We start from the raw sequence: 13336 nt of genomic DNA on the forward strand, positions 1-13336 counted from the left end.
TCTGTCACTGTATAATACTGGGGTACAGTACCGACGGGGACAGGTCTGTCACTGTATAACACTGGGGTACAGTACCGGCGGGGACAGGTCTGTCACTGTATAACACTAGGTTACAGTATGGGTGGGGACAGGTCTGTCATTGTATAACACCGGGGGACAGTACTGGTGGGGACACGTCTGTCACTGTATAACACTGGTGTACAGTACTGGTGGGGACAGGTCTGTACCTGTATAACACTGGGTGACAGTACTGCTGGGGACAGGTCTGTCACTGTATAACACTGGGTGACAGTACTGGTGGGTACAGGTCTGTCACTGTATAATACCGGGGGACAGTACTGGTGGGGACAGGTCTGTCACTGTATAATACTGGGCAACAGTTCTGGTGGGGACAGGTCTGTCACTGTATTATACTGCAGTATAGTAGTGGTGGGGACAGGTTTTTCACTGTATAGCACTGGTGTACAGTACTGGTGGGGACAGGATTGTCACTGTATAACTCTGTAGTATAGTACTGGTTGGGGACAGGTCTTTCTCTGTATAACACTGGTGGGGACAGGTCTGTCGCTGTATAACACTGGGGTATAGTACCAATGGGGACAGGTCTGTCACTGTATAACACTGCTACATTACTGGTGGTGACCGGTCTGTCAATGTATAACTCTGGGCTACATTACTGGTGGGGACAGGTCTGTCACTGTATAATACTGGGGTACAGTACTGGTGGCGACAGGTCTGTCCCTGTATAACACTGCAGCATAGTAGTGGTGGGGACAGGTCTGTCACTGTATAACACTGGGATACAGTACTAGTGGGGACAGGTCTGTCCCTGTATACCAATGGGGTAAAGTACTGGTCGGGATGAGTCTGTCGCTGTATAACACTGGGGTACAGTACTGGTAGGGACAGGCCTGTCCCTGAACAACACTGGGGTACAGTACTGGTGTGGACAGGTCTGTCCCTGTACAACACTGGGGTACAATACTGGTGGGCACAGGTCTGTACCTGTATAACACTGGGGGACAGTACTGGTGGGGACAGGTCTGTACCTGTATAAAACTGCAGAACATCACTGGTGGGGACAGGTCTGTCACTGTTTCAGGTATACAGTGGGGGTCTGTAATTGTGGGGACAGGTCTGTCGCTGTATAACACTGGGGTACAGTACTGGTGGGGACAGGTCTGTCACTGTATAACACTGGGATACAGTACTGGTCGGGATGGGTCTGTCACTGTATAACACTGCGGTACAGTACTGGTTGGGATGCTCTGTCCCTGTACAACACTGGGGTACAGTACTGGTGGGGACAGGTCTGTCCCTTTACAACACTGGGGTACAGTACTGGTGGGGACAAGTCTGTCGCTGTATAACACTGGGGTACAATACCGATGGGGACAGGTCTTTCACTGTATAACACTGGGGTACAGTACTGGTTAGGATGCTCTGTCCCTGTACAACACTGGGGTACAGTACTGGTGGGGACAAGTCTGTCTCTGTATAACACTGGGCTACAGTACTGGTGGGGGCAGGTCTGTCCCTGTATAACACTGGGGTACAGTACTGGTGGAGACAAGTCTGTCTCTGTATAACACTGGGGTACAGGATTGGTGGGGACAGGCCTGTCCCAGTACAACACTGGGGTACAGTACTGGTGTGGACAGGTCTGTCCCTGTACAACACTGGGGTACAGTACTGGTGTGGACAGGTCTGTCACTGTATAACACTGGGGTACAGTACTGGTCGGGATGGGTCTGTCCCTGTACAATACTGGGGTACAGTACTGGTGGGGACAGGTCTGTCCCTGTATACTATTGGGGTACAATACTGGTCAGGATGGGTCTATCCCTGTATAACACTGGGGTACAGTACTAGTGGGAACAGGTCTGTCCCTGTATAACATTGGGATACAGTACTGGTGGGGATGGGTCTGTCCCTGTATACCTTTGGGGTACAGTACTGGTGGGTACAGGTCTGTCACTGTATAACACTGGAGTACAATACCGGTGGGGACAGGTCTTTCACTGTATAACACTGGGTTATAGTACTGGTGGGGACAGGTCTGTCTTTGTATAATACTGGGCTACAGTACTGGTGGGGACAGATCTGTCACTGTATAACACTAGGGTACAGTACTGGAGGGTACAGGTCTGTCACTGTGCAACACTGGGGTACAGTACTGGTGGGGACAGGTCTGCCCCTGTACAACACTGGAGTACAGTACTGCTGGGGACAGGTCTGTCACTGTATAACCCTGGGGTACAGTACTGGTGGCGACAGGTCTGTCACTGTATAACACTGCAGCATAGTAGTGGTGGGGGCAGGTCTGTCACTATATAACACTGGGGTACAGTACTGGTGGGGACAGGTCTGTCACTGTATAATACTGGGTGACAGTACTACTGGGGACAGGTCTGTCACTGTATAATACTGGGTGACAGTACAACTGGGGACAGGTCTGTCCCTGTATAACACTGGGTGACAGTACTACTGGGGACAGGTCTGTCACTGTATAACACTGGGAGACAGTACTGGTGGGTACAGGTCTGTCACTGTATAATACCGGGGGACAGTACTGGTGGGGACAGGTCTGTCACTGTATAATACTGGGCAACAGTTCTGGTGGGGACAGGTCTGTCACTATTATACTGCAGTATAGTAGTGGTGGGGACGGGTTTTTCACTGTATAGCACTGGTGTACAGTACTGGTGGGGACAGGATTGTCACTGTATAACCCTGTAGTATAGTACTGGTTGGGGACAGGTCTTTCTCTGTATAACACTGGTGGGGACAGGTCTGTCGCTGTATAACACTGGGGTATAGTACCAGTGGGGACAGGTCTGTCACTGTATAACATTGCTACATTACTGGTGGGGACCAGTCTGTCAATGTATAACTCTGGGCTACATTACTGGTGGGGACAGGTCTGTCACTGTATAATACTGGGGTACAGTACTGGTGGCGACAGGTCTGTCCCTGTATAACACTGCAGCATAGTAGTGGTGGGGACAGGTCTGTCACTGTATAACACTGGGATACATTACTAGTGGGGACAGGTCTGTCGCTGTATACCAATGGGGTAAAGTACTGGTGGGGACAGTTCTGTCCCTGTATAACACTGGGGACAGTACTGGTGGGGACAGGTCTGTCCCTGTACAACACTGGGGTACAGTACTGGTGGGGACAGGTCTGTCACTGTATAACACTGGGGTACAGTACTGGTGGGGACAGGTCTCTCCCTGTACAACACTGGCGTACAGTACTGGTGGGGATAGATCTGTCCCTGTATAACACTGGGTACAGCACTGGTGGGAACAGGTCTGTCCCTGTATACCACTGGCGTACAGTACTGGTCGGGATGGGTCTATCCCTGTATAACACTGGGGTACAGTACTGGTAGGGGCTGGTCTGTCCCTGTATAACACTGGGATACAGTACTGGTCAGGATGGGTCTGTCACTGTATAACACTGGGGTACAGTACTGGTTGGGATGCTCTGTCCCTGTACAACACTGGGGTACAGTACTGGTGGGGACAGGTGTGTCCCTGTACAACACTGGGGTACAGTACTGGTGGGGACAAGTTTGTTGCTGTATAACACTGGGGTACAATACCGATGGGGACAGGTCTTTCACTGTATAACACTGGGGTACAGTACTGGTTGGGATGCTCTATCCCTGTACAACACTGGGGTACAGTACTGGTGGGGACAGGTCTGTCCCTGTACAACACTGGGGTACAGTACTGGTGAGGACAAGTCTGTCGCTGTATAACACTGGGGTACAGTACTGGTGGGGACAAGTCTGTCGCTGTATAACACTGGGGTACAATACCAATGGGGACAGGTCTGTCACTGTATAACACTGGGGTACAGTACTGGTGGGGACAGGTCTGTCGCTGTATAACACTGGGGTACAGTACTGGTGGGAACAGGTCTGTCACTTTATAACACTGGGGTACAGTACTAGTGGGAACAGGTCTGTCCCTGTATAACACTGGTGTACAGTACTGGTGGGAACAGGTCTGTCCCTGTATAACACTGGGGTACAGTACTGGTGGAGACAAGTCTGTCTCTGTATAACACTGGGCTACAGTACTGGTGGGGACAGGTCTGTCCCTTTATAACATTGGGTACAGTACTGGTGGAGACAAGTCTGTCTCTGTATAACACTGGGGTACAGTACTGGTGGAGACAGGTCTGTCTCTGTATAACACTGGGTACAGTACTGGTGGAGACAGGTCTGTCTCTGTATAACACTGCAGTACAGTGGGGACAGTTGTGTTGTGAGATTGTGCTTTTGAAGTTAATCCATTAAGCATCAGAAGGAAGTGTAATAAACATTAAGCTGTCTCCTGTCATAACGTGAGAGTGATGCCAAATAAATTCATCTCCACAGCGGCTGTGATACCCAATAATCTGACATTGTGCAAACCAGACACAAGTACATGGTTTATACCCAGTCCGTGAGGGTATCTGTAACCCCCAAGCTGCAGTGTCTTGGACAGTGAATCCTGACTGACGCGCCCAGGTTCCAGGACTGTGGTAAGTCTTTTATGTCACTCTCTGTCAAGTGGATGTTAATGGTCCCATTCCTGATAGGGCTGGGACCCAGAAAGGGTTTTGATCTCTCTGCCCACCTGGGGCTGCTATTCAACCCTGGGCCGACGCTTGAAAGCGAAGCAGACGATCTGACTCATTCCCGGTTGTGGGAACTTCCGCACATTCGCAGCTCCCGTGGTTCTTGACAATGTCTCCACGCTGGTCGTGGCTTTCGGGATGTTCTCAGGCGGTGACATACTCTGAGCTACCGGAATAACAGCGCCCCTTTTGATTCATCTCTGCCCCTCGTGCCAGGGGGTACAGGGAGCCATTGGCTACCCTGACTTGTCGAGAGAGATAACCCCAGGCTGTGGTATCTGATCTCAGCACATTGACTGCCTCAATCCCCCCTACCCCACCTCAGCCTGAGCAGGAAATGACACCAATATCAAAAATGAAGGGGAGTTCCTATCCCAACCTTTGGATGGATGGAGCCTTGGGATATGGAGGGTACGTGCAAATTGGGATCAGATTCACCTCCTTCAGCGTTAATGAAGGGCCTGCTCCCCCAGTCTACCAGAGAGGGGTTTTGGAGCGAATATTAAGCTGCATTCAACAGGATACTAGACAGGTAGATAGAGTTACAGTGTCAGACTTGGGGTTGGAAAGATGGCCTTGCATAAACCCCTCCCTCCCCCACCGATGCTCAGTTGCAGCAGTGTGTACCGTCCACTGTGCCATCGCCCAGTCTCCTTAGACAGCACCTTCCAAACCTCCCAGAAGGTCAAGGGAACACCAACCCTCTGAAATATCGCCTCAGCATCACTGCTCCCCCAACACACACAGACACACACACACAGATACACACAGACACAGAGACACACAGACGGACAGACACACACACACAGATACAGACACACACACACACTGACGTGGAGTGTCAGTGGTCATTCCCTCAGCTCACAATCCTGGGATTAGCTCCCTTGCAGCACTGCGGGTGTCTCCTACGCTGAAATCTGTGGATGTGGGTACAATTATAATGTTTTAAAGACATTCGGATAAGGTTTGGAGGGATATGGCCCAGGAGCAGGCAGGTGGACTCGTTTATTTTGGGATTATATTCGGCATGGACTGGGTCTGTTTCCGTTCTGTGTGAATCTATTAAGAAGGCAGCTCACCTCCCCCCGCCCCCCCCCTTCTCAGACAGTACAAATAGATGTAACCCACATCCACCAAATAATACATTTTATATACATTTTAAAAAAGCACTGGTATGGATTGGAGGGGGGCGAGGGGGGCGTGCAACAGGCTTGTTCCTGTGGTATGAATTCAGTCAGAGAACCAAATGGGTTGGGTTGGTTACCTCAACCAAGGTTGGTTCCCTAGAGATTACCTCAAACCACCAGCGCAACAGGAAGGAGAGCCAAGCTCTTGAGTCCTGCACACCCCTGGCCTGTACGCTGTGACATCTGCAAAGGGCAAAAGGGGGCGCAGTCTCCCCAGAGACGAGTCAATCACAGCCCCCTAACTAGGCCCATTTCCACAGGGATGCTCTGCTCTGAGACCCTTCTATCAGTTTGGGGAGAGGAAAGGGGGGGGGCAGGCTCTGATTTTTGAGGTGTTTGTTGGAGGCCGAGGGGTACGGAGGGCGGCGTTTGGATTTGGGGGGGGGGCGGGGAGCGGTTTGCGGGCAGTTGCTGACGCAGGCAACGTCAGGGACGACTCCCCAACCGCCCTGGGGGCCTCCTGGTGAGCCACACATCGGCCTTCCGTCTGACGGATGGCCTGGGGGGGCCTCCCACACACACACAGCCGCAGTTCTGAGAGAGATGGATCCACAACAGGAAACAGCGAGGAAACCAAGAAACAAAGTCGGGGTTGGGGGAGGGGTGGGGGAGGGTTCAGGCTACTTCTTTTGTGTAGCTCAGCGAGTCAGGGTCGGAGGTCAAAGCCGAACAAAAGCCAGTCCTTCCTGTCATAGTGGTGTGCAACTCAAGACTGGTTGGGTTGTCAGCATTAGTTGTTTTGAGTGCGGTTGTGTGTCTCTCTCTATCTCTTTGACACAGACACATTTCTTAAAAGCAGCAATCAAAAAGTCATGTGTTTCGGACAGCCCTCACCCTTCCACCCCCTCCAAACAACCTCCTTCATCAAAGGTGCAATATTTACACAGCTTCCAGCTGTGCTCCTGTTGTGTTTCTTACAACTCTTTACTTCAAATACCTTCCTGGGCTGTGGCTCTGAAGTCACTCCAGCACTGGAGAGAGAGGGAAACATTACAGCCAGCGATCCTGCTCCTGCTTGTTATCAGGGAGTGTGTCTGTGTGTAAGCACTGAGAATATTCTGACAAATCACCAGATTCTACATTCCTCTGTATCTCACTCGGAACTTTCCCTGTCCTGGGAGTGTTTGATGGGGGACAGTGTAGAGGGAGCTTTACTCTGTATCTAACCACATACTGTCCCTGTCCTGGGGCTGTTTGATGGGGGACAGTGTAGAGGGAGCTTAACTCTGTATCTAACCCTGTGCTGTCCCTGTCCTGGGAGTGTTTGATGGGGACAATGTAGAGGTCACTTTACTCTGTATCTATCCCCGTGCTGTCCCTGTCCTGGGAGTGTTTGATAGAGGGACAGTGTAGAGAGAGCTTTACTCTGTATCTAACCCCATGCTGTCTCTGTCCTGGGAGTGTTTGATGGGGGAACAGTGTAGAAAGAGCTTTATGTTCAGTTTATTTTTAATTTAAAAGAGAGAGAGCTTTAACTTCAGGTTAAGTGAGTGGAGGAGGCTTTACTCTGTACCTACCCACATGCTGTTCCCATCTGGGAATGTTTGATGAGGGAACAGTGTCGAGGGAACTCTACTCTGTGTCTAACCCCGTGCTGTCCCTGTCCTGGAGTGTTTGATGGGGGACAGTGTAGAGGGAGCTTTACTCTGTGTCTAACCCCATGCTGTCCCTGTCCTGGGGAGTGTTTGTTGGGGACAGTGTAGAGGGAGTTGTACCCTGTGTCTAAACCCTCTGTTGTCCCTGTTCTGCATTTGACGGGACATCCCCTTCCTTCCTTTGTTGAGCGCAAATTACTTAGAGACTGGGAACTGCTAACAGCAAGTTGGGGGATGGTTCAGTCTTTGGTGTCTGGTTGAAAATCAAAATTATCTGCCCTCAATGTCAGAATTTGTTCAGCCAGGCCAATTTTGTCAATTCAATCCCTGGTCGTTGGAGTTGGGACTCTATTTATGAACTTGAATTAGACGGGGAATCTTCAAAACAAACAAACCAAAGGTGGTGAATACAAAGGGAACCTTTATTTCTAAGTGTTTTTTGGCTATACGCGACTTCCCTTTTGGAGTACACACGCACTTCCTATCATTGTTATCAATGTGTATCGCAGTTTGGGTTTGACTGCAAGGGTTTTTGTTATTGGCAGTTTCTGGCCAGATGCCTGCGTTATTGTTTAATTCCCTAGTTTGTCTTTTCTATCGCATTTCTATCATTTCTTGAAAGAAGCAGGGGACACCCTGTAACCCGAAAAGGACCAGGGTGTTCGCCAATGCGACAGGTTGACCTTCTGAGGCCTACAGGAAGGCTTCAGGCCTACCCTCACCTCAGGTCTTGTTTGGTTGCAGGTCCTCTCCCATCACATCTTTTTACTTGAAAAAAGACGCACGCCCTACAATTTTCCTTCAGGGATTATCTTCCAGTCGTGCCTTGCTTAACCAGGGTTTCTCAGAACTCAAAAGCGCGGTCTCGGTTTTGTCAAGACTTACCAAGCCTACTTTCTAGGCCCAGACTGAAGCCAGGAAACACCCAGTGTTGCGGTAGGGGGAGGAGAAGGAATTAAAAATGAAAAGACAACTCCTCTTGTGATGGTAAAAGGAAACAAACGTGTAGCACCACAAAGCCTTGGGCTGTGCTGACAACAAAATTTCATTTGTTGAGAAAGAAGCTACAGCGCGACTGGCCGATGCCAAAAATAGCATCAGTGCAACACCCTCCTGTAAGTGGTCAGAGATTCACAACCTTAACAGCAGCTAAACTGAGAGGAACGGTAACAGACACCCACACAATCTTGTCCGCCTGAACTAGAAAACAGCCCACTGATTACTGCAACGCCTCATCGCCCAATCCCAGCAGCCATTGGGGAGCTACCCATTGCAATCCTTCGTTATGACACTTATGTTCTCTTTGACTGCCATCCACTTAGTTCCCCAGCACCCTACAGCACTAAGCCTCAGATTTTCCATGGCCCTACCTCAACAGTGTTCCTCGATGAAATGGCAGAAGGGACACACCGAAATACTGAACGGTTAGAGACTGAATTGTCACTGTATAACACTGGGGTACAGTGCTGGTAGGGACAGGTCTGTCACTGTATAATACTGGGAGACAGTACTGGTGGGGACAGGTCTGTCGCTGTATAACACTGGGGTACAGTGCTGGTAGGGACAGGTCTGTCACTGTATAACACTGGGGGACAGTACTGGTGGGGACAGGTCCGTCACTGTATAACACTGGGGTACAGTACTGGTGGGGACAGGTCTGTCCCCGTATAACACTGGGGTACAGTATTGGTGGGGACAGTTCTGTCCCTGCATAACAATGGGGGACAGTACTGGTGGGGACAGGTCTGTCGCTGTATAACACTGGGGTACAGTACTGGCGGGGACAGGTCTGTCCCTGTATAACACTGGGGTACAGTACTGGTGGGGACAGGTCTGTCCCTGCATAACACTGGGTGACAGTACTGGTGGGGACAGATCTGTCCCTGTATAACACTGGGGTACAGTACTGGTGGGGACAGGTCTGTCCCTGCATAATACTGGGTGACAGTATTGGTGGGGACAGTTCTGTCCCTGCATAACAATGGGGGACAGTACTGGTGGGGACAGATCTGTCCCTGTATAACACTGGGGTACAGTACTGGCGGGGACAGGTCTGTCCCTGTATAACACTGGGGTACAGTACTGGTGGGGACAGGTCTGTCCCTGCATAACACTGGGTGACAGTACTGGTGTAGAGAGGTCTGTTGCTATATAACACTGGGGTACAATACTGGTGGGGACAGATCTGTCCCTGTATAACACTGGGGTACAGTACTGGTGGGGACAGGTCTGTCGCTGTATAACGCTGGGGTACAGTACTGGTGGGGACAGGTCTGTCACAGTATAACCCTGGGGTACAGTACTGGTGGGGACAGGTCTGTCCCCATATAACACTGGTGTACAGTACTGGTGGGGACAGGTCTGTCGCTGTATAACACTGGGGTACAGTACTGGTGGGGACAGGTCTGTCACTGTATAACACTGGTGTACAGTACTGTGGTGGGGACAGGTCTGTCACTGTATAACACTGGTGTACAGTACAGGTGGGGACAGGTCTGTCACTGTATAACGCTGACAATACTGATAGATGCTTAAATTTTTTATGCTCACAGCAGTTATACATATAACATATACATCGTTTACTGATGGCTACTGATCACAACTCTCTGTGAACTTTGCCATGCTGTGCCCTACCTGACATTTTTAAGCAGTAAGGGCGATCAAGGGGTTTTGGGGAACTGGCAGGAAGGTGGAGTTGTGGATTATTTAATACACTCAAGGTTATGGGCCAGCCACTGGAACTAGTGGGAGGGAGTGTAGGTTTAAACATAGCTTTTCCCAGTGCAGACTTGATAGGCCAAAGGGCCTCTTCCGTACCGTTTGTTTCTATGACACTATTATCAGATTAGCCACAACCTCATTGAATGGTGGAGCAGACTTGATGGGCTGAATGGGCTACTTCTGTTCCTCCATTGTATGGTCTGAGGGGACAGTAACACTGTTCTCAGGCAGTCAAAACTGGTCACAAATGCCCTTTGGGTTTGCGCAGAAGTCATGGAGCAAGGGGGAAGAGTCAGGGGATTGTAGTGTCAAGGTGGGATGTGATGGCCTCTTGCCAATGCTCAGATGCTGCCCAAGATGGCAGCATGGTAAGAGTGGAATGGATCCTGAGTTTGTATGCTCCAGGCCTGTTGCTTCCTTGTCTTTCGATCTCCTTTTCCCTATTTTTCTTGCTCTTCTCTTTCATCTTCCGGCGTCGTGGGGAGCCAGAGCTGTGTCAGAGGGTCATTGTTGGCAGCAGCAGTGGCGCTGCCCTGATCAAGGGCTCCTGGCTTCGGTAGGCCCAGAGCCTGGACTCGGGATCTCGATGGGCCGTCAGGTGTGGTGGAGCTTCGTGCCTGCAGTGGGTGTGCGGTTGGCCCACAGAGGGCACTCGAGGGGTGGGGGAGGTGAGGCCTGGTGTGTCTGGAGGCAAGGCCTGGCATGGTCTGAGGTGAGGTCTGGTGTGGACTGAGACGAGGCCTGGCGTGGTCTGAAGTGAAGCATGGCGTGGTCTGAGACGAGGCCTGGTGTGGACTGAGGTTTGGCCTGGCGTGGTCTGAGGTGAGGCCTGACGTGGTCTGAGGCGAGACCTGGTGTGATCTGAGACGAGGCCTGGCGTGGTCTGAGACGAGGCCTGGCGTGGTCTGAGGTGAGGCCAGACGTGGTCTGAGATGAGGCCTGGTGTGGTCTGAGGTGAAGCCTGGCATGGTCTGAGGCGAGGCCTAGTGTGGTCTGGAGATGAGGCCTGACGTGGTCCGGAGACAAGGCTGGCGTGCTCTGGAGATGAGGGCTGGCGTGGTCTGGAGGCAAGGCCTAGCATCGTCTGGAGGTGAGGCCTAGCACAATCAGCCTGAAGGACTGCAATGCGGAACTTTTTATTGATTTATTTTATGATTTATTCTCAAGATATCTTACCTAGGTACCTCGTACCAAAGATGGCACAACGGGCTGTAATGCTGAACTTTTTATTTAGTTTTCTAATTTACTCCTAAGATCCTGTACTTCATTATCTTTGTAGCTAAGACAGCGCTGGTAGTGGCGACTTTGTAAACTTTTCTCTCCACATTTGACAACAAACCGAATTCTAATTCCCAAATGGGCTTATTCCAGATGGAGGGGGTCCTTCGGTTTAGGCGTCAGACAGAGGCCTACTCTGCACTTCCCTCTTCCTGTTCGATGAGGGACGGTATTGACCCAAGTAGGGTGGCAGCTTTCGGGTGGAGACAGCAGAGTTTCCTGGTGTCCCTTGTAGATCCCTGGACCTTCAGTGGTACCCCTCTCAAGCAACTGGGCCCACATATTCTGATGTAGATTCATCAGAATGATGGCTGCACTCGATGGGGTTAAATTACGAGGCCGGACCCCTCAAACTCGGGTTGTTTTTGGAACTGTGAAGGTTAAGTGGGTGAGGGTGGTGCGTGTGTGGAATGAGCTGCCAGAGGAAGTGGTGGAATTCAATGGCAATGTCAAAAAGCCATTTGGATAGGTACACGGATAGGAAAGGTTTAGAGGGATTGAGCCAAAACGCAGGCAACTGGGGCTAGTTTGGTTTGGGAAGTTGGAGCGAAGGGTCTGTTTCTGTGCTGTCATGAGAGTGGAGGCTGCTTCCCATTAAGCCATTCAGCACTGAGGTGAGAAAGTATTTCTTTCCTGAGAAAGTTGGAAACCTGTGGAATTCTCTCCCACGGGAAGCTGTGGGGTCCGGCTCGTTAGATGTATTCAAGAGGGTGCTGGAAGTGGCGCATGTGACTAACAGGCGATGGAGGGAAAGCGGAAGTGGGACACTGAGATTGCAGGATTAGCCACGATCATGCTGAATGGTAGTGCAGGCTCGATGGGCCGAATGGCCTAACCCTGCTCGTATTTTCCAAGATTCAAGCTCACGATTTATCCTTTGGGGAGAGAGAGGGGGTGTACTCCTGACTGAGCCGAGAACAGATTCTGTTCCCACAATTCCCCAATCGGAATTCCGATCTTCATTACCCGAGCGTGCGTAGGGGGACGGTAGAAAGGGAACGTGCAAAGGGGGCCCAGGCGCTCTGTGTATCCGCTGTACGACATCCCGAAGGGTTAAACCACGTGAGAAGACTTAGTGTGTAGGCTAACCCTCGAACAAACAGAGCTCTGGTGGGAAGTGGTTGCCAGTGACAACACAGCACTTTTCTGACGTCCGCCCACTCCAGGATCTGGGAACGCTGTTTCAAATCGGGACTCGCACTTCGGTGAGAGGGTGGAGTGTCCCGTTCAAAGAGCTTGTGGGTGCCAGGCCAGCAAGTGAAGCATCAAACAGAGTACTGGCGGTTTTGCATAACAACCCCCACCCCACCATGAGACCAATGTGATGCAGAAAGGAGATCCCTGCTCGATCGAGCTGGAGTCTGAAATGAAAGGCACCTTGAAAATTTGCCCTGAACCCCGGTCCCTGGACATTCCCAGCCCCACTGAAGGTGCTGGTCCCTAGGACTTTCCTGCTGCCTGGAGATAACTTGCAGTTGGTCATTCTACACCTCGGTGTGGGACTATAGGCAAGGAATGGTATGCGAGGGCCCCAGTGATCAGCTCAGCCTGACTCAGCGCTCGCTGCTCCATATTTAAGAATTCCGAAGGAGGAAGTTGATTTCAACAGCATCGACCTTGTGGAGGAGGACTTGGTGAGGACGTCATCAGAGGCAGTTTCGAGACAATTAAACACCAGACTCACACATCAAATCACACAACACCCTTGGATAAATACCCCTTGGTTTAAGGCTCTCTGGTACACCCACCACTCAGATATACCCCGCACCCCTCACTGTAACACTCAGATATACCCCGCACCCCTCACTGTAACACTCAGATATACCCGGCACACCTCACTGTAACACTCTCTGATATACCCCACACCCCTCACTGTAACACTCTCTGATATACCCCACACCCCTCACTGTAACATCTCTC

The 13336-nt window shown here is 50.9% G+C and overlaps 1 protein-coding gene across 1 annotated transcript in view; it reads right to left on the bottom strand.

Moving 5' to 3' along the window:
* Positions 1 to 9891: 9891 nt before the first annotated feature.
* LOC122543843 (mitogen-activated protein kinase kinase kinase 11-like) overlaps positions 9892 to 13336 on the bottom strand; it is a 21566-nt gene continuing 18121 nt past the window's right edge. Inside the window, exon 2 of the mRNA XM_043682660.1 lies at positions 9892 to 11257. Within this exon, the coding sequence (XP_043538595.1) occupies positions 10635 to 11257 (623 nt within the window). The 3' untranslated portion in view covers positions 9892 to 10634. The remainder of the gene's footprint in view (positions 11258 to 13336) is intronic.

The sequence above is a fragment of the Chiloscyllium plagiosum genome, chromosome 45, assembly GCF_004010195.1.
Source record: "Chiloscyllium plagiosum isolate BGI_BamShark_2017 chromosome 45, ASM401019v2, whole genome shotgun sequence".
Lineage (NCBI taxonomy): Eukaryota > Metazoa > Chordata > Chondrichthyes > Orectolobiformes > Hemiscylliidae > Chiloscyllium > Chiloscyllium plagiosum.